Source organism: Myodes glareolus, chromosome 5 (genome assembly GCF_982192425.1).
Source record: "Myodes glareolus chromosome 5, mMyoGla1.1, whole genome shotgun sequence".
In the NCBI taxonomy this organism is placed as follows: Eukaryota; Metazoa; Chordata; class Mammalia; order Rodentia; family Cricetidae; genus Myodes; species Myodes glareolus.
In genome coordinates, this window is record NC_142030.1 from 17,282,594 (window position 1) to 17,309,633 (window position 27,040).

Here is a 27,040-nt window from a genome sequence, read left to right on the forward strand (position 1 = left end):
CCCAAGAACAGACCATCCAAAGGAAATACCTAATGTTCTAACCATTGTAGATAGGATCACCTGCCAGCACATACTCACCAGGACACCCCAAGACAAACATCAGCCAATCAGGGGACCTGAACCTTAGAAATCCCTCACCCCCACCTTTTCCACTATAAAAACCCAACTCTAACTGAGCTTGGGGCTTGGGGCTCTCTGATTATTCCAATATGTTGGACACATGGAGAGACCGAGTTTGCAAATTTGTATAAAATAAAGGCTCTTTGATTTTACATATGGGACTTGGTCTCCTTCACGAATCTGGGCATAACAACCTATTCTGAGAGCATCATTAACAGTCAGGATGCTGGCATACTAAGTAATGAAAAGGCTAAATAGTAGGGTTGAGGTGTTAGTTGAATGGCTCAGTACTTGCCAAGGATACACAAGGCCTTGGGTTCAATCTCCAGTATCATGAATGAACGAATGAATGAATGAACACATACAAAGAAAGGAAACTGAAGTAAAAATTAGATATAATTTCACAATTTATACTCTGATATGAAAAATGACAGACTGACAGTAATTTCAAAATGTTGGCTGAGGTCGCTTGTTCTTCCCAGTTGCCTGGCTACCTTAGACCCGAAATAATCACACAGAAACCCTATTATTTAAATTACTGCTTGACCTATTAGCTCTAACTTCTTATTGGCGTACTCCTACATATTAATTTGACCCATTTCTATTAATCTGTGTATCGCTACATGACTGTGGCTTACCGGGTAAAGCTCCCAGCGTCTATCTCCAGTGGCTCCATGGCTTTTCTCTGACTCTGCCCTTCTTTCTCCCAGCATTCAGCTTAGTTTTCCCTGCCTAGCTAAGTTCTGCCCTGCTATAGGTTCAAAGCAGTTTCTTTATTTATTAACCAATAAAAGCAACACATAGACAGAAGGACCTCCCACACCATCAAAATAGCTCTAATTTGTAGTTATGACTAAAATTATTTTAGACAATTTGTATTGGAAAGGCCGGATGAGAATGGAACAGTGATTATTTTTTCAAAATTCAATAAAACATTACTAAAATCAACTTACTTGGTTTCTGACATTTGGTTGTATGGCATGAAAGCCAGGTGAAACACAATGTAATTTTGTTATGGGAGAACTAAAGAACAGAAAAGAGAAAATCATTACAAATGTATTTAGGCCTGATTAAAAATCCACCCACGCTGGGCAGTGGTGGTGTACATCTTTAATCCCAGCATTTGGGATGTAGAGGCAGGTGGATCTCTGTGAGTTTGAGGCCAGACTAGTTTATAGAGCAGGACAGCTAGAGCTGTTATACAGTGAAACTCTGTTTCAAAAAACAAACAAACAAATAAACTAGCAAACAAAAACTCCACCCACACACAACTTTTAAGCTTAAACAATTTAACTGTATACTAGAAAGAGAAAAATGAAACAAAACTCTAACATAGCAACTGTCTTACTGTTCTATTGCTGTGAAGAAACACCACAACTAAGCAATTCTTACACAAGAAAGCATTTAATGCAGGGCTTGCTTGCAGTTTCAAAGAGTTAGTCAGCTATCATCACAGTGGGGAGCAGGCAGGCATGGCACTAAGCAGCAGCTGAGAGCTTTACATCCTGATCCACAGGCAGCAGGCAGAGACACTGGGCCAGGTGTGGACTTTTGAAACTTGAAAACCCACCTCAAGTGACATACCTCCTCCAGTCAGGACACACAAATTCCAATAAGGACACACCTCCTAATCCTTACAAGTAATTCAATTTGGGACTAAGCGTGCAAATATATGAGCTTATTGGAGGGGAGCGGGCATTCTCACTCAAACCACCACAGCACATTTTACTTCTATTTTTTTCTTTCTCTTTTAATTAATTAATTAATTAATTTTTGGCGGGGGTGGAGAGGGGATTTTTGAGGCAGGGTTTCTCTATGTAACTGTCTTGGCTGTCCTGGAACTCGCTTTGTAGACCTGGATGGCCTCAAACTCACTGAGATTTGCCCTGGAATTGAAGGTGTGTACCACCTCCGCCTGGCTTTACATCTATTTTCAAAGTAAGGTAGCCTTTCTTTCTGCATGTGTTTTCTGGAAGAAAATTTACATGAAGTCAGAACATTGAATCTGAATATCTACATTATGTGAGTGAATGCTGGTTTATACATTTTAGGGAAGGAATGGATGCATACATGGGGGAAAATCTTACTTTGGATGTTGAACTTCACAATTCTCTGATACGTTCCATGATAAAAAAGATTTTCCTTCATACTCTAGCTGGATCTAAGAAACGAGATGAAAGTTCATGTTAACAAAACAAGCACTGTTCATCTTGTTTTCAGTTGTAAGTTCAACTATCTGGTTTGTATTACTTTAAAAAAAACAACTAAGATTCAGTTATATTGAAATTGTGCGAAATAAAATGTCAAAACAACTAGGAATGCTTGTCACACATCAGCAATCGACACACTTGTGGCTGGAGAGATGGCTCCTCTTGCAAAGGACTGGGGTTTAGTTCCCAGCATCCACACCAGGCTCCTAAGTACCTGTAACTCCAGTTCATGGCATTGTACTTCCTCTTCTGCCCTCCAGAAATACTAAAACACACACACACACACACACCATACACATGCAAAATATATACACACATACCACACACAAACACATAAACACACACAGACTACACACACACAAATACACACACACCACACATACACACAAGCACACACAGACTATACACACTATACACACATTACACACATACCACAGACACCACACACACACACACACACACACATAAACACACATACACCACACATACACAAACACACAGACTACACACATACCACACACACACACACACACCATGCAATAATAAATCAAGTTAAAATTGTCTATTAAGCATTTAAAGGGGAATGGTATTTTGATAGGTTATGAAGATTCAAAGTGATGAAAAGATATGATTCTTCGCTTAAAAACAAATTGTTTTAGTACTGAGGTCCTGCCATTGGCATATTACCAGCTGTCAACCATCATGACTTTATGGGTTACCTTTTCCTTACTTCTAACCACACACACACACACACACACACACACACACACACACACACACACGGAGTTGGGAAGGAGAGGGAGCGAGTGCGAGGGGTGCAGCTCAGTGTCTCTGGGTCAAATATATAGTGCTAGTCAAGTAGAGTAAGGTGTGTGTGTGTATAGTTCTAAAATTAACCAATATACTTTCTTTTTCACTCTCACATAAGTAATTTACCCACACTGGCCACATTTATAAAAAAAGTCTTCATGAACCTTAATGAATTATTATAATACATGCTGTTCCTTTCAATACTAGCAAATAAAAATTAGAAGTTCATATACACTTAGGTGGAAAAAATTACTAGAGTGTCTGTAATTTTAAAGCAAAAATGAATCCAGCAAAGTGGACTTCTGAATGATTCTTTAAAGAAAACAATCCTAATGTAAATCACACAACACCTGCAAAAAACCAATTATAGCATTTGGTGTTATCAAAAATGACCATGTATTGCATAAGTAATAGTTCAAAGGGAACTTATAGTCTTCCATGTATATAAAAGAAATATGTTTGAAAACAAACTCAGTTGTCAGTATGAGAATAAAACAACAGCAGAGAACATCTCCCAGAAAAAAAGGAGACTTTTTTAAGAGAAAAAAAGGATTTCCTGAAAAGAAAATAACATTTATAGGAAGAAATAATTTCTATAAGTCACTAATGTGACGGCTAATTTTGGTTGTCAACTTGACTACATCTACAATCAACTAAAACCTAAGCAGCAGGGCACGCCTGTGAGGGTTTCTTGATTAGCTCTTTGGAAATGTGAAGACCCCCCACTTAAATCTGATGGCAGCCCACATAAAAGGACATGGAAGAAGAGAGCTTTTGCTTTTCGCCTGCTTATCCTCACTTTTCATTGATAAATTTGTCCATCCTATTCCTGAGGCATTTCTTTGCTGCTGTTAGAACCCACTTCTTCAGGGTTCCAGTGTAGTCTGAAGACCAGCAGCTCCTTAGGACTTCCCTGAGATTCTGGCCCAGACTGGGACTGCTGAGACATCCAGTCTTTCAGACTGAACAACTACCGGGCCCTTGGCTTTTCCATCAGGAGACAGCCATTGTTGAATTACCCAGACCACAGCTTGTAAGCCAGTGCAATAAATCTGAAAAATCCTGTAGGGAACCTGGACTAACACACCCTGTTGTGCTTTGAAAGTGAACTGCCTCGCTTGGGCCCCACCCGCTGTGCTGTCTGGGACAGTTTTAGGACTATTGGGTCTTACTAGAGCCAAGTTAAGTGGGTCACTTAACTGGGACCTTGAGGTATGACCAGGCCTCACTTGCTTCTCACTCTCTACTTCCAGACTGTGGATGCAGCCAGCCAGCCTCCCATGCTGCCCCATGCCTTTCCCACCATGATGGAATGGCATACACTCCTTGAAGTGTAAACCATAAAATAACCCTTCCTTTCCTTAAGTTGCTTCTTGTGAAGTCTCTCACAACCATTTGTAATGAGGTCTGGTGCTCTTTTCTGGCCTGCACACATACACACAGACAGAATATTGTATACATAATAAATAAGTAAATAAATAAATATTAAAAAAATAATAGTGATGCTTTAAAAACAAAAAACAAAACAAAACAAAAAACTTCTAGGATAGAACCAGAAACATTCAAACCCAAAAGTCAACAACAAAAGAAATCCCTACTGGAAATCAGTAATTAAGCTCAGTGACAAAATGTTTTTCAAAAGCCCTGTGTTCTTAGCACCCTCCACTCCCCCCACACACCCCCACTGCCTCACCCTCCACTCCCCCCACACACCCCCACTGCCTCACCCTCCACTCCCCCCCACACACCCCCACTGCCTCACCCTCCACTCCCCCCACACACCCCCACTGCCTCACCCTCCACTCCCCACACACTCCCCCCACTGCCTCACCCTCCACTCCCCCCACACACCCCCACTGCCTCACCCTCCACTCCCCCCACACACCCCCTCTGCCTCACCCTCCACTCCCCCCACACCCCTCCCCCCACCACACTCCCACTGCCTCACCCTTCACTCCCCCCCACACACCCCCGCCCCTGGGGAACAGTACCACAGATCTATGAATTTCAAAACCAGTCAGCCAGAGACTGGATAGAAATGCTTAGAAGAGAAATGCAATTGGGCAGGAAGAAATATACAGGCTGAGGAAGGAGAATCAGCGACAGAGGAGCTGGCATGGAAGGCATTCTGTGTCCTTGTTTGTTTGTTTGTTTGTTGAAACAGGACTTCTCCGTAGCCTGTCCTGGAACTAGTTCTTGTAGACCAGGCTGGCCTTGTGTGCCACCATTGCCAGGCTGAGCTATTTTTAGCTACTCTTCCAATCTTAATGAAAGGGAAAGATAATTTCATTTTTTTTTTTTAACTTAAACTGGGCTTGTTTTTTTTTTTTAAGGTGGCTCAACTGGTAAAGGTGCTTGTCCCTAGTCTGGCAACCTGAGGTCAATCCCACAACCCATAAAAGCTGTCCTCTGACTTTCTCAGGAATGCCATGGCTTGTGTCCGTCCCCCCTCCCCCCCGAACATAATAACAAACCAAATTAGAAATCCAATAAAATCCCTTTAAAAAAAAAAAAAAGAAAAGAAAAAAAAATCCCTTTAAAGAGAAAAATCAACAGGAAGGGGATCACAGCCAAATCCTGTAGTTGTCAGAAAAGGAGGGCATGAGAAGTACGGCAGTATGTATCTGTGGAAGAGTGCAGATTTATCCAGACTTACCCAACAGCAGAAGTTAATGCAGAGAGTCACACGTAGTCAAAGTGCTGAGAAGGGATTGCTGAGTGTTCAGCCCTCAATGCTCAAACCCCTACAAGCTCCGGAGGAAGAGCAGATGGAGAGAACAGGGCTGGAGGTTGGGAGCAAGTCCTGTGAAACGCTGTCTTCTAGACATGACTGTTGTAGTTATGGCTTCCCTGCCCAAGACAAAGCCACCATAACCAGCAGACATCCCACAGGGAAGCGCTAAGTAGACTCAGTGGGGTTTAAAAAAAATCAAGGACAATGAAGGTGGTGGACAAACATGTTGGGGGAATGGCAACAGGAAGTGACAGGGGGATTTGGAACAGATTTATCAGTGTGTACATGTGTGAAATTGTCAAAGAATAAGTAAAAGAGAAAAAGAAAGTGATGATAAAATGGAACAAAGAGAATAGAGGCTATATTGCTTGAGGCCCTGGGTTTAATTCCCAGCAAAGCAGAAGAGGGATAGACTATTGAGTGTACAACTTGGATGGAATGAGGTAATAAAAACCCATCTCAGAACGGTGTTAGGATGTTTTAATGTAACTGTAAACATTTTACACACGTATGAATAACAAAATCTAGAGAAGGAGAACTGGTTTATGGTAACAGAATTGGAGAGCGGCTGTCAAGTGTATTTTGTAAGAGGACAGCAGAAAGGAGCCTTGGAGCGCCAGAGCAGTTTCTGTGGCGTAATCGTGGCAGGGATTACACGAAGCAACACATGGGTTAAACCTGCATAGAGCTGTGTGTTCAAATGTGTGCATGAGGAAACAAATCCGATTCAATACTGTGCCAATGTTTCCTGGTTTGAGTATTTGATACAAGAAGTTACTTATTGAGAGGAGCTAAGTGAAAGGTATCGCCCATATTTCTTTGCAGCTCTCCTGGACCTATAATTATTAAACAAACAAACAGACCAAGATTTCCCTCAAGAGCTTGAGCAATAGCTTAGTTGGTTGGGAAAGTGCTTACTGCGCAAGCATGAAGACCTGAAGTCGATCCCCAACACATGGATAAAACGCCCGGTAGGGGAACAATATCTGTGGCCCAGCATTGTGGTCACAGAGTCCGAAGAATCCCTGATCCTTGCTGCCTAGGTAGTCTAGCCAGTCAGAGAACCCAAGCTTCAGTGAGAGACTGTCTCAAAAAACAAGAGGACTGGAGAGACCATTTGGGATTGAGAACACTTGCTCCTCTTGCAGAGGACCCGGTGGTGTTCCACAGCCATCCTTGACTTCAGTTCTAAGGGACCCAACATCCTCTTCTGCTATAGGAATTCCTACGGCCAGTAGCCTTTAAGTTACCTGCCCACTTTGGCGTGACCTCTTATACTATAAATGCCAATGTAAAACATGTGTCTGGCCTCTCTTCCAGCCGCAGGATTCAGTTGCTGTTCCCCGTTGGAGCAGAGGATTGTGATTTGTGAGTCTACCCGTAAATAAATAACCCTTTATTATACTCAATTCTGACCTAGTGTGAGGTTTCTTTTTAGCATCCATTTTCACTCTTTTGACCTCTCCAGTACACACAGTAAACACATATACATGCAGGCAAAAAATTCATACAAACTGAACAAATCATTTTTAAAAAGGGTAGGTGTAGAGTGATTGAGAAATACATGCAATGTTGACTTTTGGCCTCCACATGAACATGTATATACATATGTACCCGAACAAATGTTTATATACACTTGACCATGCACACACCCAAAGAGAATATACAAATAAATAGATTTTTTTTCAATGAAGAAACAAAACCTGTGTCCTCAAATGGAATGGCAGATTTTCCTGTCAACTTGACTAATTACAGCAATTTGTAGATATGGTTTACAACTGTAATCAATTTTAAGTACGAGAACATGCTCTCCATAGCCAATTGGAAGACTTAAGAGCAAAATTAGCTTCCTGGAAAACAAATTCTGTCTCAAGACCACAGCATCATCACTTGCATTTCTAACTGTTTGGGCTGGTCTAAAACTTTCAAAATCACCAGAGACTCCTGAAGAGAAACAAAAGGCTACATAGAGGAAACAATTTTAACACAATGAAAAATGCGCGCATACACATATCATAATAAATAAATAAGCAGCATTTGAATTCAGTGTAAAATAAATTATCAATGCAAGTAGACAGATTATGAGCAATGAACTACTGGGCTAGAGAGATGGCTCATCCACAAAGAGCCCTTGCAGCTCTTGCAGGGGACCCAGGGTTGGTTCCCAGCATCCATATGACAGCTCATAACTAACTGCCTTTAACTGCAGCTTCCAGGGGTTCCAACGCTGTCTTCGGGCCTCTGAGTCTAGTGCACTAAGGTGGTATAATACACGTATGCAGGTAAATACTCATAAACATAAAACTTTTTAAAAAGAGAGAATTGAACAAGTTATGCTGTTACATTTTTTAAAACGTAATAAGGAGACTAAGGACCCTACATTTATAGCTCTGGTTTACATGGGCTGTAAGTTTACATCTGTTGAATAATAGTTATTCTATTTCTCAATAGGCAATATAGTATGTATAACATATGTATATATCGCAACACCTTTTTGTGACTATTAAACCACAAAATACATAAAATAGCACTGCCTATTTTTTAAATTTATTTATTTTTTGTTTATTGGGTTTTGTTTTGTTTTGTTTTGTTTCTCAAGACAGGATTTCTCTGTGTAGTCCTGGCTGGCCTGGAACTCACAGAGACCCGCCTGCTTCTGCTTCCTAAACACTGGTGTTATGAGTGCTGTGCTGTGCGGAATGAGCAGGCTGAGGTTCCAGGTTGTTGCGTTAGAAGGGGCAGTTCTATTAGAGTGTGCGGCCCGCCTGGCCACAGCCCTCCCATACATGTCTGCCCTTTCCTCATTCCCTCCCCATCTTGAGCCAGGGTTCTAGACTCAAGCTCTGCGAGACATGGCACTATGAACATATTTAAGGACATGTAGCAGAGAGGGTACCAACAGTAAGGTGACAATGAGAAGAAAAAGGAGATACAGATGAAACAGCTATGAGACAGTATGAAGAACCCTGTGAGGGCTCAAAAATACTAACATTCTTTAAAAATAGTCAATACTTACCCAATTCCTGATACTAAGAATGGAATAGTCCGAGCTATTGATGTAATATCTGTGGAGAAAAGGGCGAGATGTGATCTTGACAGTAACTTCTCCTCTACGTAGTAGGAATTCTATACATGGTCAGGGGATATCTGGGCTTCCAAGAGCTTTACCCTCCCAGGAAAGTGAGGTCAACAAATGGCCACTACCCATCAGTCTAGCTGGTTAGGGCTTGCTCGGTTCATGAGGCATTAAAGTGACGTGAGAAGTAGTCCTCCCCCTTATTCACTTTAGATTTTGAAACAGGAACTTGCTACATGGCCCTGGCTAGCCTTGAGATCACTATGTAGTGCAGGCTAGCCTCAAAGTCATGATGAACCTCTGAGTGATGGGATTTCAGGCACTCACCACAGAGCCTGGCTGAATATATTTTGTAGAACAAATGCTACTGAATATATTAGGTTTGACTCCTTCACTTATGAACTCAGATAAAATTCAGAAAACTGGAGACTAGAGTTTCAAAACCCAGTAGTTTTCGTCTTAGAATACTAGAAACAAAACTTCTAAGTCCTTGTTCATGATCATTTTTGTACTATTCATTTGTACCTTAAATTCTATATAGCTCATCCATCTCAGGAGCCACTAATGCAATAGAAATAAAATATAAGGCACTGTGCACATATAATTAAACTCTGTCTAGTATCATAAAGTACAAGAACAGACACAACTCATTTCTATAATATATTCAAGCCAAACCGTAATCACTGTAAAATAATTATTAATAAGGTAGTTTACATTCTCTTTCTCTCTCTCTCTCTCTCTCTTTTTTTTTTTTACTAATTCTTTGAAATCTGACGTGTGTATTACACTTAAAGTCCATCTCAATTTGAAGTGTATTTTAAGAGCTCACAAATCACATGTGGTCAGGGATGCTCACAAAACGTCTTTCCGTTTGCTAATCTACTCTATCTACCCTGCATATTTCATTGCTGCTAGAATGGGTCCACCCTTAAAATTTTAAACCAGAACCATTTTTCCTGTGTGTAAGAGAAAGTTGCTAGAATGCTATTATGTAGTTCCTTTATCAGAATTACACAAACCTCAACAGTGCTCTGAATTCTTATTTCAACAGATGTTCACCACCAGGAGAATTTTGCACATTTTATATGGACATGTACTCATCAAATAAAGAAACACATGCTTTTATATAGCACTACTAATTAAAATGAATAGATTTTCATCATAGGTTTCATTGTCCCCCCCCCCCCGAGCAAGTGTGAACCATCTCTCACTTCCTATGGATTTAGAATAAAATCCTTTTTAGTATATTTGGAAGTGTTAGACGAGAGAAGAACTACAGGTGGGAATTAGGGCATCTTAAGACAAAGTTACAGTATGCAATTTAATTTGCGAACACACTGGAAACTAAGTGATGATGCTCCCTTTCCTGGGTGTCAGTTGGTACCTGTTCCTTCATCAGCTTCACCTCACCCTGGAGATGCTATAAAAGGTACATCTAGCTTACTAACTCTGGCTGCACGATAAGGAGACTGCCTTCTCCTCGTTTCCTACCTTGTGTCAGCTAGATAACGTGTTGATGTTGGAAATGGATCTAAGAGTAAAACAGCCACACTGGTCAGCCTTACAGCCAGGCAGTGGTAACACACACCTTTAATCTCAGTAACCACACTAGTTGCCATAGAAACCAAGCAGTGCATACTTTTAATCCCAGTGATGCAATCCTTTAATCCCGGAACTAGAAAGGATTATAAAATGGGAGGAAATAACTCTCAGGCATAGTCTCATTCTGAGATTCTGGGAGGCAGGATCACCATTTTCAGACTGAGGTTGAGGTAAGAGAGTGGCTGGCTATTTTGCTTTTCTGACCTTCAGGTTGAACCCCAGTTTTTTTCTCTGAGTTTTTATTAATCGTGCTTCAGCCTCTAATCTTTAACCTTTTCTTCTCTTAATAGATAACCCCCTTCCTAGTTTTGTGAGGTTTTTTTCCTTTTTCTATATAAATTTATAAATTATGCTGTTTGGGCGAGCCATTGTCTCTTGAGCTCTGAACCTATATATGTGTAAATTGACAAAATAGTGACTTTGAGAAAGCACTTGAGGGACTAAAATCATTCTATTTCATTCATTACAGACTCAACCCCATACATCTGGTGGACAACTAGAGGGAACCTATTCTTCTGGCACACAATGAACTACATCGGGTTTCTACTCCTGCAATGAAACACCATGACAAAAAAGCAAGGTGGAGAAGGAAGGGTGTATTTGGCTTCTACATCCACATCATAATGCATCAATAGAGGAAGTCAGAACAGGAGCTCAAGCAGGACTGGAACCTGAAGGCAGGAGCCAATGTAGAGGCCATGGAGGGGTGCTGCTTACTGCCTTGTTTTGTATGGCTTGTTCAGCCTGCTTTGTTATAGAACAAGGACCACCAGCCCAGGGATGGCACCACTCACAATGGACAGGGCGCTACCCAACTGATGACAAATTGAGAAAATGCCGGACAGCTGGCTCTCGTGGAGATCTTTCCTCACCTGAGGCTTCTTCCTCTCTGATGACACGAACTTGCGTCAAGCTGACACACAAAACCAGCAAGGACACACACACACAGAATATTTATAAAAATGCATCACTTAGTTGGCCCCAAGGCAAGTGCTGACAGATTTCCAAGAACAAGACATCACACTCTGTGGTTATACGGCCTCAGTAAGAAGTTATTACAAAGCCGGGGGTGGTGACGCACACTATTAGTTCCAACAAGGGCAGAGGCAGCCAGGTCTCTGTAAGTTCAAGGCCATTATTTTATTCCAAATATTTATAATAATAATAATATTATTATTTAAAATAATATTTATTTATTTAAAGTGTAAGTATTTTGACACATCTAAATGTATTTAAATCCATTACCATTGGTTTCTTGTTTTAAGTAGAAGATTTGAACCAAGAGATATTGAGTTGCTTGAGTATCCTAAATCCATTGGTTGAGATTGGGGAGGAAGTTGATCATAAAGTTCAGAACAAAGTAAAAAAATAAAACCAAGGAGAGCAAAGCCACTGTTTGTGTACTGGGTTATCTTCTCTTTGCTTGTTTTCTATTCCTAGTAGTTTCCAGAGCTACAATAGGGTCTGTCTCTCTCGTTTCATTCTGGCTTCCCTCTCACCATATTCTTAAGTACTCACCATGACATCTGCCCAAGTTTATGTAAACTCCAAATATCTTGTATCCCTAACAGTGTATTTTATTTGTGTGCTGGTTTGGTCACCTTGACACAAGCCAGGGTTATCTGTAAAGAGGGAATCTCGACTAAGAAAATGATCCCATCAGTTCAGAATAAGAAAAGATGTATCATCCTGTGACTCGTTTTCATAAATCTGGTGTTGCACTAATAACAAAACCAAAGTACACTGAGCATGTTGGTACTGTGGAACAATCCTCTTGTACACTGTGAAGATTTGTCACTTGAATTGGTTTAATAAAATGCTGATTGGCTAGTACCCAGGCAGAAAGTATAGGTGGGGCAACCAAACTAAGGATGATGGGAAGGAGAAGGGCAGAGGCAGAAGACATCAGCCAGATGTAGACAGAATAAGATGGGCAGACTATACTGAGAAAAGGTACCACCACGTGACAGAGCATAAATAAGGAATACAGGCTAACTTAAAATGTAAGAGCTAGTTAATAATAAGCCTGAGCTATTGGTTGAGCATTTATAAGTAATATTAAGCCTCTGTGTGGTAATTTGGGAAGAAGCTGCTGGGTATTTGGGACTGAGCAGCTCCGAGACAGGAAGCTTCCACCTACATGTTGGTGTTTGCCTTTCATTCCAGCACATGAAAGGCAGATATAGGCATATTTCTGAGTTTGAAGTCATATCATGGTTCACATAGAAAGTTCCATATCATCCAGGCCTACATAGTGAGATCTTATCTCAAAAGAAAAGGGAAAAAAGAGGAGGGGGCTGGAGAGATGGCTCAGAAGTTAAAAATATGTATTGCTTCAATGCAATGTCCATCAAAATCCCAGCAAAATTCTTCAAAGACCTCGAAAGAACCATACTCAACTTCATTTGGAAAAGCAAAAAATCCAGGATAGTCAAAACAAACCTGGGCAATAAAAGAACTTCTGGAGGCATCACAATCCCTGACTTCAAATTCTACTACAGAGCTATAGTATTGAAAGCAGCCTGGTATTGGCATAAAAACAGACAGGAGGATCAATGGAACCGAATAGAAAACCCATATATCAATCCACATATCTTCAAACACCTGATATTTGATAAAGAAGCAAAAAAATATCGAATAAAAAAAGCATATTTAACAAGTAGTGCTGGCATAACTGGATATCAACATGGAGAAAAATGAAAATAGACCCATATCTATCACCATGCACAAAACTCACATCCAAATGGATCAAAGACCCAAACATAAAGTCAGTCACACTGAACCTTATAGAAGAGAAAGTGGGAAGTACACTTGAACACATTGGCACAGGGAACCACTTCCTAAATAGAACTCCAGCAACACAGACACTGAGAGAAACAGTTAATAAATGGGACCTCCTGAAACTGAAAACTACTATAAAGCAAAGGACACAGTCAACAAGACAAAATGACAGCCTACAGAATGGGAAAAGAGCCGGGCGGTGGTGGCGCACACCTTTAATCCAACACTCGGGAGGCAGAGGCAGGCAGATCTCTGTGAGCTTGAGGCCAGCCTAGTCTACAAGAGCTAGTTCCAGGAGAGGCACCAAAAACTACAAAGAAATCCTGTCTCAAAAACAAAAACAAAAAAAAAAAAACCCAGAATGGGAAAAGATCATCACTTATCCCACATCAGACAGAGGTCTGATCTCCGAAATATACAAAGAATTCAAGAAATGGAACACCAAAAGATCACATAATCCAATAAAAAAAAATGGAGTACAGACCTAAACAGAGAACTCGCAACAGAGGAATCTAAAATGGCTGAAAGACACTTAACGAAATGTTCAATATCCTTAGTCATCAGAGAAATGCAAATCAAAACAACTCTGAGATTCCATCTTAAACCTGTAAGAATGCCCAAGATCAAAAACACTGATGACAGCTTATGCTGGAGAGTTTGTGGGGAAAAGGGAACACTCCTGCATTGCTGGTGGGAATGCAAGCGGCACAACCCCTTTGGATGTCAGTGTGGCGATTTCTGAGAAATTTAGGAAACAACATTCCTCAAGACCCAATAATACCACTTTTAGGTATATATCCAAAGGATTTTCAATCGTGCCACAAGGACATGTGCTCAATTATGTTCATAGCAGCTTTGTTTGTCATAGCCAGAACCTGGAAACAACCTGAATGCCCCTCGACCGAAGAATGGATAAAAATTACACAATGGAGTACTACATAGCAGAAAAAAAATAATGACAGCTTGAATTTTGCAGGAAAATGGATGGAGCTAGAAAACATTATTTTGAGTGAGGTAACCCAGACACAGAAGACAATTATCACATGTACTCACTCATAGGTGGTTTTTAAACATAAAGCAAAGAAAGCCAGCCTACAAACCACAATCCCAGAGAATTTAGACAACAATGAGGACACTAAGAGAGACTTACATCGATCTAATCTACATGGGAAGTAGAAAGTATAAAAAGACAAGATCTTCTGAGTAAATTGGGAGCATGGGAACCTTGGGGGAGGATTGAAGGGGGAAGGGGAGAGACAGGGAGGGGATCAGAGAAAAATGTAGAGCTCAATAAATATCGTGGGAAAAATTAAAAAATAAACAAATATATATTGTTCTTGCAGAGGACTGGAGTTCATTTCCCAGTATCTATAGTGGGCAACTAAAAGTTGCCTGTAATTTCAGCTCTAGGGTATCTGACACCTCTAGCCTTTGTGGCACTGCACTCTTAGGCACACATGTCCCCACACACATATAACACACATATAATAATAAAAATGCATGTCTCTTTTTAAAACCAACTCAAAACAGAACAAACCCCAAAGCGCAAATAGGTAGATACAAATATCCTAAAGGAAATATTTGCCGACTGAATTCAACAAGGCAGGAAGATAAACCCTGACAAACTGGATTTATACCAAGTAACTGTTAATATAATTAGGAAAGTCTATGGATGAAACACACCACAAATCTTAAAGAGGGAAAATGACTAGCTTTCGTATGAACTCATAATTTAAAAGTGTCTTAGTCGGGTGGTGGTGGCACATGCCTTTAATCCCAGCACTCAGGAAATAGAGGCAGTTAGGTCTCTTTAAGTTTGAGGCCAGCCTGGTCTACAGAGCAAGTTCCAGGACAGACTTCAAAACTACATAGAGAAATCCTGTCTTGAAAGGCAAAAACAACCCACCCACCCCCCAAATTGTCTTTAATGTAAGAGACTGCCTCCCTAGCGATAGGACATCTACCCTATACTCAGTGCACACAATTTCTCAAAGGGAAAACAAGGGTTGCCAGTCCAATAGAAATATTGAGTAAGAGAAAGATGCCACTTTTGGGTCCTTGGAAATTCAATAAGAAAAATAAAGTAAACTCATAGGCTTGAGAAGAGGGCTGGGGGCATAGGTCAGCTGTAGAGCATAGGCTTAGTCTGTGGCCCTAGTTCACCCCTTAAAGGGGGGGGGGTATGATGTGTAATATTGTCAACTTGACAGAACCTAGAGTCACCTGGGAGACAGACTTCTGGGTGTGATGTGAGGGAGTTTCTAGGTCAGGTTAATTCAGGTAGTAAGCCCCACACTAACTGTGGGTGGAACAGTTTGATGGAGGGGATATAGGGACATCCTTACTAAATAATAAAAAAAGGGAGTGAGGTGACCACCAGTGCTCACCTCCCTTAGCTTTCTGTCAGGGAACACAATGTGACCAGCTGTAGCTGCCTTGTGCTTCCTGCCATGATGGACTGAACCATCATACTGGGAGGAAATAAACTCTAACTCCCTGAGGTTGCTTTTGTTGGGCTTTCTGAACCAGCAGCGAGAAGAATGAGTGCAGAGGAGCAGAGGAAGCACTAAACCCGTTTCTGCAGAATATATAAATGGATACAGGATGCTGATTTAATAGAAAAATGTAATATTCCTAAAGATGTCATTTTGAATCATTGCAATTCCCATAAAAAAATCCTAAAAGAATTTTTCATGTAATAGTTGATAACCTATTTTCAAATTTATGTGACTGTGTCCAGGTCCCAGGATGACTAAGACTTCTGGCCATAGAATGACTAAGACTTCTCAGGAGGACCTTCCTGAGAGATCCAAGTTCATGACATTATAGCACTAGAATGTAGGTGTGGCAATAGGCATACTCACCACTGGAACAGAACAAGAAACAAGACCCAAGTCCACACTGATTATTTGTATGGGACAGACATTATATGTACAATAAATTAAGAAAATATGGACTTTCTAATAAGCGGTACTGGTTTAAAAATGTATCTAGGGCCTGGAGAGATGGCTCAGGGGTCAAGAGCACTGACTGCTATTCTAGAGAACCTGGATTCAATTCTCAGCACCTACATGGGGGCTCAGAGTGTCTTTAACTACAGTTCCAAGGGTATCCAGTGCCCCTTTTTGGCCTCCTTGGGCACTGCACACATACGGTGCACAAAATACATGCAAGCAAAACACCCATATACATAAAAAATAAATATCAAAAATGTTTTTAAAATGAATCTAGATCCCATGGAAAAAGAAACAGAATTGCTAGTATCACTTCGGAAAATACCTATCTCCACTGGAGCTAAGAAATCCTCAAAGGACAAAATCATAGCAACTGGAACATCTCAGCCAGGTGTGCATATGCAGTATCAGAACAGACAATGTTCCATTTCATAAAATAGCAGAAATGTTCTGAAACACCCAGTAGAGTGGGCTGGCCTTATAGAGAAGTGCGGCTGGGGAGGAACCGAGAATAAAATGTGGACTGGTCGTTTGGGACCTCTAAGACGGGGACAGAAATTGATGGAAAACAACAGACAGGTCAGCTCCAGTTATTTTTTCTAAGAACAAGCAGAGGGAGGTCCTTGTGATTCTGACTGAAGCCGACTTTTTGGCTCTTTCTCTCTCCCTCTTTCTGAGCTCAGTGACCGCTTGGGTTTGGTCTGGTGGGGTGGGGAATTATCCTGAATATTTCATTTCGGTTCATTCTGTTTGGCCCAGTTCAGGAACTTATTCTAAAACAAGAGCCTCCCATGAGTATTATTTAACAAACATTGTAAAAAAAAAATCAACATGTTAGTGGAAGAAAGAACTTGGAGCAGGGAAGAATTTCGTCCTTAGACACCTGTCAAAATAGCTAACAATAAAACAGTTTAAGATTCATTTTGTTAGATTTCAGAAAAATCTATCACTTATTTTTTTCTCCCGTGCCATTTGAACCTAGGGCCTCATGCATGCCTAGCACCAAGCTATACCCCTAGACCAAAATGTCATCTTTTCAAAGAATATTACAGCCAGGCAGTGGTAGTGCTTTCCTTTAATCCCAGCACTCAGGAGGCAGAGGCGGTTGGATCTCTGTGAGTTCAATGCCAGCCTGGTCTACAAAGCAAGTTCCAGGACAGGCTCCAAAAGCTACAGAGAAATCCTGTTTCCAAAGAAAAAGAAAGAAAGCAGAAAAGAAGGAAAGAAAGGACTGGGTACTAGCTCGCTAGTAAAGTGCTTATCTTACAAGAAGAAGGGAAATGCACACAATCAAAACCCAGGTGTGCTGGCACACACATATGCTTCTAACCTGTTGGGGACCAGCGTCGACAAAATTACCTTTCTTCCAGAATGGAGGCGTGGGAATTTAGATATATTGCAAAGGATACAAAGATTCAAACAAAAACAATACAACGCAGAAACACATAGGACAGTATCAGGAGGGAATTTCAGTGAGTACTGAAAATTCATACGTGTTTAATTTGCAACTGGTTAATATACCCCTGACTTCAAAAGGTAGGTGTAGAACAAAAGGACTGCTTTAACATAAAATTGAAAGTCATGGGGTACATTCCTCGCTCATGCCCTTGACTCATGCCCTAGACCAAACACTCTGTAGGCAAACCACTCCCTGGGTGGACTCCCAAGTTATTTCCATAGAGAGAACTAGAACTTAGTTGGATCCTTAGACTTTTGTTTTTAGGTAGGAACCAACTGCTTCCCTATTTCAGGAGCGTGAGATCTGGCGACTAGCCACACCTGTTGTGAACTCTGATTCACAACTAAGTGGGACCTTTGAGTTAGAAACACAATAATTTTGAATGAACTAAAAACAAGTCCCAAACTCTCTGACCTCTGGCCTCTTTGGGCTTCCATACTAACCACGTTAGAGGATCTACACCAGCTGCCACTAGATCACTAACCTAACCACTCGGTGAGCAATTTCAGGTCAGTGAGAAAAACCTGTCTCAAAATAAAAGCAGACGCTCTGTGAATTCCAGGCCAGCCTGGTCTATAGAACGAGATCCGGGATAGCCAGGGTTACACAGGGAAACCCTGTCTTGAAAAACTAAAAACAGAAAAGAAAAAAGTAGACAGTGACTGGGCAGGTGGCACTTGTTTTTAATCCGAGGTCTTTGGAGGCAGAAGCAGATGGAGCTCTGTAAACTTGAGGTCAGCCTGGTCTACAGAGTGATTTCCACCCCATCCAGGGCTACACAGTGAGACTTTGTCTCTAAAACAATAGAAGTAATCAACTCCACAAAATCAGTGGCACTCCTATACACAAAGGATAAAGAAACGGAGAGGGAAATCAGAGAAACATCACCTTTCACGATAGCCACAAATAGCATAAAATATCTTGGGGTTACTCTAACCAAGGATGTGAAAGACCTATTTGACAAGAACTTTAAGCCTTTGAAAAGAGAAATTGAGGAGGATACCAGAAAATGGAAAGACCTCCCCTGCTCTTGGATTGGGAGAGTCAACGTAGTAAAAATGGCAATTCTACCAAAAGCAATCTATAGATTCAATGCAATCCCCATCAAAATCCCATCAAACTTCTTCACAGACCTTGAGAGAACAATAATCAAGTTTATATGGAAAAACAAAAAACCCAGGATAGCCAAAACAATCTTATACAATAAAGGAACTTCTGGAGGCATTACTATCCCTGACTTCAAACTCTATTACAGAGCTACAGTATTGAAAACAGCTTGGTATTGGCATAAGAACAGAGAAGTCGACCTATGGAATCGAATAGAAGACCCAGATACTAACCCTCAAACCTATGAACACCTAATTTTTGACAAGGGAGCTAAAGGGATACAATGGAAGAAGGAAAGCGTCTTTAACAAATGGTGCTGGCATAACTGGATGTCAACCTGTAGAAGAATGAAAATAGATCCATATCTATCACCATGCACAAAACTCAAGTCCAAATGGATTAAAGACATCAACATCAATCTGTCCACTTTGAACCTGATAGAAGAGAAAGTGGGAAGTAGTCTACAAGATATAGGCACAGGAGGCCACTTCCTAAGTAGGACCCCAGTAGCACAGACAATAAGAGAAAAGATGAATAAATGGGACCTGCTGAAACTGAGAAGCTTCTGTAAAGCAAAGGACACTGTCAGTAAGACAAAAAGGCTGCCTTCTGACTGGGAGAAGATCTTCACCAACCCCTCATCAGACAAAGGTCTGATCTCCAGAATATACAAAGAACTCAAGAAACTAGACACTAAAACTCTAATTAACCCAATTAAAAAATGGGGTACTGATCTGAACAGAGAATTCACAACAGATGAACTTCGAATGGCCAGAAGACACTTAAGGTCATGCTCAACCTCCTTAGCGATCAGGGAAATGCAAATCAAAACCACTTTGAGATACCATCTTACACCTGTCAGAATAGCTAAAGTCAAAAACACCAATGATAGCCTATGCTGGAGAGGATGTGGAATGAGGGGAACACTCATCCATTGTTGGTGGGAATGCAAACTTGTGCAGCCACTGTGGAAATCAGTGTGGCGGTTTCTCAGGAAACTGGGAGTCAACCTCCCTCAGGACCCAGCAATTCCTCTCTTGGGAATATACCCTAGAGATTCCCGAACATACTACAAAAGTGTTTGTTCAACTATGTTCATAGCAGCACTATTTGTAATAGCCAGAACCTGGAAACAGCCTAGGTGCCCCTCAATAGAAGAATGGTTTAAAAAGGTGTGGAACATATACACATTAGAGTTTTACTCAGCGGTAAAAAATAATGACATCTTGAATTTTGCATGCAAATGGATGGACATAGAAAACGCTTTACTGAGTGAGGTAAGCCAGACCCAAAAAGAGGAACACGGTATGTATTCACTCATAAGTGGATTCTAACCATAATTAAAGGTCTTTGAGCCTATTATTCGTGATCCTAGAGAAGCTAAATAAGAAGACGAACCTGATGAAGATTATTTAGCTATCCGCCAGGAGGTAGGAAATAGTCAAGAGTCCCAGGTAACCTTGGGTGCATGAGGGGGGGTGGGAGGGTTGTTGGAAGGGGAGAGGGTTAGAGAGAAGGGAGTAGGGGAGGAATGGAGAAAGCTCGGTTGACCGGGATGGGGGGAAGGGAGGAAGGATGAATATGGGATCAGGGAAGAATATATTTCAACTAAGGGAGTCATTTTAGGGTTTACAGGAAACTTGATTATATATGGGATCCCAGGTCCAAGGAGAGATCCCCAGATTGTTCTCTGGACAGAGGAGAGGGTACCTGAACCGGCCTTGGCCCATAACCATACTGATGAATATTTTGCTTATCACCATAGATCCTTCATCTGGCGTTGGATGGCGATACAGGCGGAGACCCACATTGGAGCACCGGACTGAGCCCCCCAAGATCCAAATGAGGAGCAGAAGGACGAAGAAAATGACGAAGGACTGCGAGGGATGCTATCACCCACTGATACAAGGGGTCGGATCTAATGAGAGTTTACCAAGGCCAGTTGGACTGCAACTGAACGAGCACGTGATCCAACCAGATTCTCTGAATGTGGCCGGATTCTCTGAATGTGGCTGGCCTGGAGTCTTTCTGAGAAGCCATTGACAATGACACTGGGACTAGTTTCCTCTGCATATACTGGATTTTTGGGATCCAGTCTGTTTGGATACTCACCTTCCTGGACCTGGAGGGAGAGGGGAGGAACTTGAACTTCCCACAGGGCAGGAAACCCTGACTGCCCTTAGGGACAAAGAGGGAGGAGGAGAGGGAGGGGGGAGTGGGAGGGTGTTGGGAAGAGGGGCGTAAATGGAAACTTTTATAATTTAATAAAATTACTTTCAAAAAAAAAAAAGAAAAGAAAAAAGTAGACAGTGACTGGGCAGGTGGCACTTGTTTTTAATCCGAGGTCTTTGGAGGCAGAAGCAGATGGAGCTCTGTAAGCTTGAGGTCAGCCTGGTCTACAAAGTGATTTCCACCCCATCCAGGGCTACACAGTGAGACTTTGTCTCTAAATCAATAGTTAACTAAGCAAATTAAACCAAGGTGGACAATGCCTTAGCACAACAGCACAGGCTCGTCATTCTCCAAACCAATATTTTATATGGGTATTATATTTCCTTACATTTATGTGGCATTCCTACTTTATCCAACACTCTTCCCCAAATCACTCTGCTTCAGCTTCTGGGCACCTGCGTGCATGTACACGCGCGCGCGCGCGCGCGCGCGCACACACACACACACACACACACACACACACACGTAATATTTTTAAAAGATGCAGTTCAAGTATTCTGTAACATTTTTTCCGCCAACGTGGAGCTGGACTTTAGCATCCTTTAGTCATGAATATAGTGACCAGGGATGACTTCCTGTAGCCTGGGAGTCAAAGTGTCCCTTCCAGTAAATACATTTTTATCATCATGGAACCACACCCAGAGTGCTGTCCTCTAGTAAGGCACAGGTCTCAGTAGATACAGCATAGATTTTACTGCTAGGAAACATCCGATATATTTGCTATCTGTCCTTTAAATATCATTGGTGACTTCTCCGGTGTCCAAGACAAAACAAACAAAAATTCAATAGAGCTCATAAGTTTCCCGAGATCACAGGTCATCTTTAACACTCTCAAACTCTCACCGGTGACTTATTGTTAGCGTGTGCTGAGCGCTCTAAATTTAAGACTGTGTTCAACCCACAAAACGTTATCTTCACTGTGAAAAAAGGCTTAAAAAATTCAGAACACAATACTGTTGCTCCTTCTCACGAATCTGTTCCAATGGCTACCCTTTCTTATATTTAATTTTTGAAATATAAGAGTTTTTATTTAAATGTGTAATCTTTTTTTTCCTGCCTTTGTCTGTACACCATATACATGCAATGCAATGCCCGCGGAGGACAGAAGAGGGCGCCAAATGCTCTAGCACTGGAGTTAACAGACTGTTGTAAGAAGTCAGTGGGCTGGAAATAGTAGCAGGGTACTTAGAAGAGCAGCTGGTTTTCCCCCCTCCCATGGAATCGCCTTTCTAGCCCCTGTATTCGACTTTTAATTAAGAAAATATTTTTACAGAGTTATTTAGCCTACGTTTGTTTTGAATTCCTGGCATTCTGAGTGCTGTGCACCATCATGCTAGCCTATGGCCACTCTTCTGTACCTTCACCAGTCACATGACATGTAAGAGAACTACTACTTTCTCATTGTAAAGAAAACTTCACAAAAAAAAAAAAAAGAAAGAAAAGAAAAAGGAAAAGAAAAAGAAAACTTTACAGCTGCTTGACTTCTTGTTGGTCGTGTTAAATGTTAATTTGGGGGAATAATACTTATTGTTATATAGCATAATCCAAGAATGTGATTTTTTTTTCTAGTTAAAGGTGCATTATAACTCGCGTTAAAACCTAAAATATTTTGATATCCCTTTCTAGCTAGTGATTACTGAATACCGGACAACAACAAAAACAACTAAACCTGCATTAAAGATCTCTCAGGACTTCATAACATCTTTGGTCTCTAAATCAGTACTTTAGATTTATACAGCACTTCTATTTTGGTAAATAGTGTCTCCCAAACCACTGCTTCACTTTCTTAAAATAAGTCAGAAGTGAAATGTCCCTCCTTTCTCCTCCCTAGCCATCTCTGGCTCTACATAGGGTACAGCTACAGGGAGAACTGAATAATTCATGGGCGGGGTGGAGGTGGGCTGGGCATCAGTCTCCAACAGCAGAAAATAAAGGTATGCGGAGGATATGCTCAAAGTACATCATATACTTTCATGTAAATGGCCTTACATATGTATTTATGTATGTATGTATCTCTATTATCCGTCTTTCTATCCCTATATATAAATAACATTTTTTTTTAATGATCTAAGGCAAAACATGAGGGTACCACCGCCCTTCTGAGTCCAGGAGGAGCTCTGGGGAGCTGGAGACCCAGCTGGGATCTCCAAGGCTAGTGGCCCGGGACGCATCTTTCTACCTCCACAATGCCGAGCCGCAGCAGCTCAACCACCACAGCAGCACCGCCACTGCCCCGGCCGACATGGCGCCAACTCCACCCCTTAGCAACCGTCTCCGTCTCCGCAGCGCCAGCCGGGTTAGCACGCTCCGGCGTCCCAGTCGGTTTGTGCACGCGCAAGGCGGGAAAGAGTGAGTGCGCGTGCGCAGGGGGAAGACTCGTGGGGTCTCCGGAAAGTCAGCCCCTGAGTGAACACATAAGACCAATTTTCATTCAAAAAACTGCACCTTGAAAACTCCGAGTTGGCCTGATAAAAGAGAAACTATAGATGATTCACCTCCCCCGCACTCCCGCATATAGTCTCTCATGTAGCACAGATTGGCCTCAAGCTCTTGGTAACTGAGGATAACCTTGAACTCAGAACTGAAGCAGAAAGCATAGAGGATTGCTGATTTGCTCGCCACGGCTTGCTCAGGACTACCTGCTCAGGGGTGGCACCACCCACAATGAGCTGTGCCCTCTGCCGTTAATCGTTAATCAAGGAAATGTGCAGCCACAGAACTGCTCACAGGTCCGTCCGATGGAGGCGATTCCTCAATTGAAGTTCCCCTTCGCAGGCGACTCTAGTTTGTGTCATGCTGACCAAAGCTAACCAGCATAGTATATATGAGACTCTCAAATCATTAATAAAATATTATATCTTATTTAAAAAGCAGAACAAAAAAAGCAGAAGTCATTTTTCTTATTTTCAAGAGGAAAAAATGGACAGAGATGAATGTCATGTGTGTTCCTGCAATTAAAAACCAAATACATACAACAGCATTCTTGCTTTCAAAGAGTTTGTAATTTTGATACACTTGAGACAAGCTCAGTTATCAAACAGCATTATAATTTGTTTACTAGCTGAAGACAGCAATTGTATCATCATTCTTTTCTATCGTCACTGTAAGCAGGAAACACACCCCAGGGTTGCTAGCACAAGGACACCTCTGTCTTTGAAACAGTCCCTGAAAGAATTTTGGGAGGAGTATAGCAGAGTTAGTGGGTTTATTGATGAAACAGAAAGCCACAGTGCTTTAAAAGGGAGTCAAGTGTGGCGGTTAAGAGAGGAAGACAACCAATAGCTACATGTGATTTGGAGGCATTGGAGCCATTTAGTCTACAACTAAAGTTTAGTATTAAAGAAAGTACGGGGTGGTGTGTTTCTCTCTCTCTCTCTCTCTCTCTCTCTCTCTCTCTCTCTTTTTCTTTCTTTTTGAGACAGGGTTTCTCTGTAGCTTTGGAGCTCATGCTGGCCTTGAACTCACAGAGATCTGCCTGCCTCTACCTCACAAGTGCTGGGATTAAAGGCATGTGCCACCACTGTCCAGCTGGTGTGTTTTTCTTTTCCAGTGAATTCTATCTCTGAAGAGACTGTTTTGAAAGGTGTTAATCTCAGAGTTGGGAGGAGAAAGACTACCTACCCAAATCATCATGGCCAAATTATTGAAAGCAAACAATTAAAGCAAGCTTTGTGTGTGTGTGTGTGTGTGTGTGTGTGTGTGTGTGTATGTATGTATGTACAGGCTGCCTCCCAGTAAGGCAGAGCTTGAGGAGTTAGCGCTGGATGTGAGGAAGACATGCGGGCCATCCGTGATAAGCTAAGTATGGGAAGGTAACCCAAAGGAAGTTCTTTACTTCCAACCACTGTCACCTGCCAGAATAAAACTCTGGTCCTTTGATAAATTTAAATGGATGCCCGAGTCTCAGTAGTTTGCCCTCAGGCAATGCCTGGTTTCAGGAAGAACCACAAGCCTTCACCCAAGAACAGACCATTCAAAGGAAATGCCTGGCATTCCAACCGCTGTAGATAGGAACACCTGCTAGAACATACTCAATAGGACACCCCTAGACAAATGTCAGTCAATCAACCAGGGGTCTTAAAACCTCAGAAACCCCTCAAACCCACCTTGACTACTATAAAAACCCAATTCTAACTGAGCTTGGGGTTCTCTGGTTATTCCAATACATTGGACATGCAGAAAGACCAAATTTGCAAACTTAATTAAAATAAAGGTTCTTTGCTTTTGCATACAGGACTTGGTCTCCTTGTTGGCTTTTGCAGGGACTTCATGGATTTGGACATAACAGAAGATAGTTTTTATAACTTGGGGGTAGGGAACTTCTAAGCAGGAAATTTGGTGGGCAAACTCACTGGCGTTAGAGGAGCAGAACATAAGCATAACAAGTTTTGCCTAACAACTTCCTGAAAAAAGGCATTGTTGCAAGGAGGGAATAACAAGGTGGTCACAACAATGGGCAGTCATAACAACGGGCAGTCACAATCACAGGAAGACACAACACCGGGCCATCACAACAACGGGCAGACACAACAAGATAGGCATAGGCAGTCAAAATAACCTTTGAAACAAAGTTAGGGTTGTAAGAGAGTTATTATACTTTTTGAAATAAAGGCATGTTGCCTTTTCCTGGAGCAGGCAGTGCTGAACCATTTGTATTTAATTTATAGGTGGAGCAATAGCTCAGTCCTTAGGAAACGGGTTTAACCATAATCAGGAATGAAGCTAGTTTATCTTTACTAGAAGATGGCTTTGGCTTTGAAACCTGAGATGGAGGCAGACTGGTTTATCAAAGCATGTTGTACTGGCTTGCAGGTGGAGAAGGGAGTGCTAGAGGAGATAAGACATGGATCCAGATGATCCTGACTAATTGGGACTGTCTGTGACCTAGGTTGGACTTAAGGCATAGCTCGTTAGTCATTTAACCATCTCATTTGTAGAGCTCAGAAATGAAAGCGCTAGTAGTTCTGGTTAAAGTTGAAATTCCTGGGTGAGAAGGGGAGACAGACAAGGCCATGCGGGACTTCAGACAGTATAATAACACCTTGCTTGGCAGGAAAACCTACAAGGGAGGTCCTGTAAGGTCAGAGCCTGCCATCTGCACACAGGCTGGAGTTGTTATGGGGAAGGAAGTGCGTGGGAGGGGTGTAGGGGGAGTGTAGAAAGGTTTCCTTTTTTTTTTTTTTTTTAAATGTTCAAATGGGCTTTTGCTAGGACTGCAAAGTGATTAGTCAAGAATGCTAGATATTAAGAAATATCCTGTATGGGCAGTCATTAATAGTGTCTAGGGGTGTGTGGCAGAAATCTAGGAAAATGAATGATCTTAGATTTATAAAGCTAACTACTGTGGTTTCAAGAAAATTGACCGCTTTTTGCCCTAACGGAGGAACTTTTCAAATGGAATGGCCAAGGCTAAAAGAGCCATCAAGGGGCAGATATCAGAACCAGGAGAACAGAAGTGGAAAATCATTTTCCATGTCTCCACTAGTGACCTTGTTTCACTGTGTCACCCATGCCAAGGAGTCTTATACGTAGTAGGTTCTCAATGTGTAATGATAACACAATAAGCAGAAACAGTAGGCTTGCTTACCGTGGTTCCAGCTCAGAATCTAAGCAGAGGCTGGCCAGGTTAGCATGTGAATAAGAGAAATAGCAAATACCAAACTGAGTTTTACGGACCCTCCAAAACCACGACAGTGTACCCACATTGGGAGACAGTACACAGAATACAATTCTATTACATTTTTATTTTTTGTAATGGTGAGTATCAAATCCTGTGTCTTTGTTGTTGTTGTTGTTTGAGACAATGTTTCTCTGTAGCTTTGGTAACTTTGGAGCCTGTCCTGGAACTAGCTCTGTAGACCAAACTGGCCTTGAACTCACAGTGATCCGCCTGCCTCAGCCTCAGCCTCCCGAGTGCTGGGATTAAAGGCGAGCGCCACCACCGCCCGGCTAAAT

The 27,040-nt window shown here is 41.7% G+C and overlaps 1 protein-coding gene across 1 annotated transcript in view; it reads right to left on the minus strand.

Moving 5' to 3' along the window:
• Catspere (catsper channel auxiliary subunit epsilon) overlaps nucleotides 1–23,391 on the minus strand; it is a 120,881-nt gene extending 97,490 nt beyond the window's left edge. The window contains exons 1-4 of the mRNA XM_048436452.3: nucleotides 23,265–23,391; nucleotides 8,891–8,939; nucleotides 2,208–2,281; nucleotides 1,074–1,143 (exon numbers count right to left, since the gene is read on the minus strand). Coding sequence (XP_048292409.3) covers nucleotides 1,074–1,143; nucleotides 2,208–2,281; nucleotides 8,891–8,939; nucleotides 23,265–23,329 — 258 coding nt within the window. The 5' untranslated portion in view covers nucleotides 23,330–23,391. The remainder of the gene's footprint in view (nucleotides 1–1,073; nucleotides 1,144–2,207; nucleotides 2,282–8,890; nucleotides 8,940–23,264) is intronic.
• Between the last annotated feature and the right edge of the window lie 3,649 nt (nucleotides 23,392–27,040).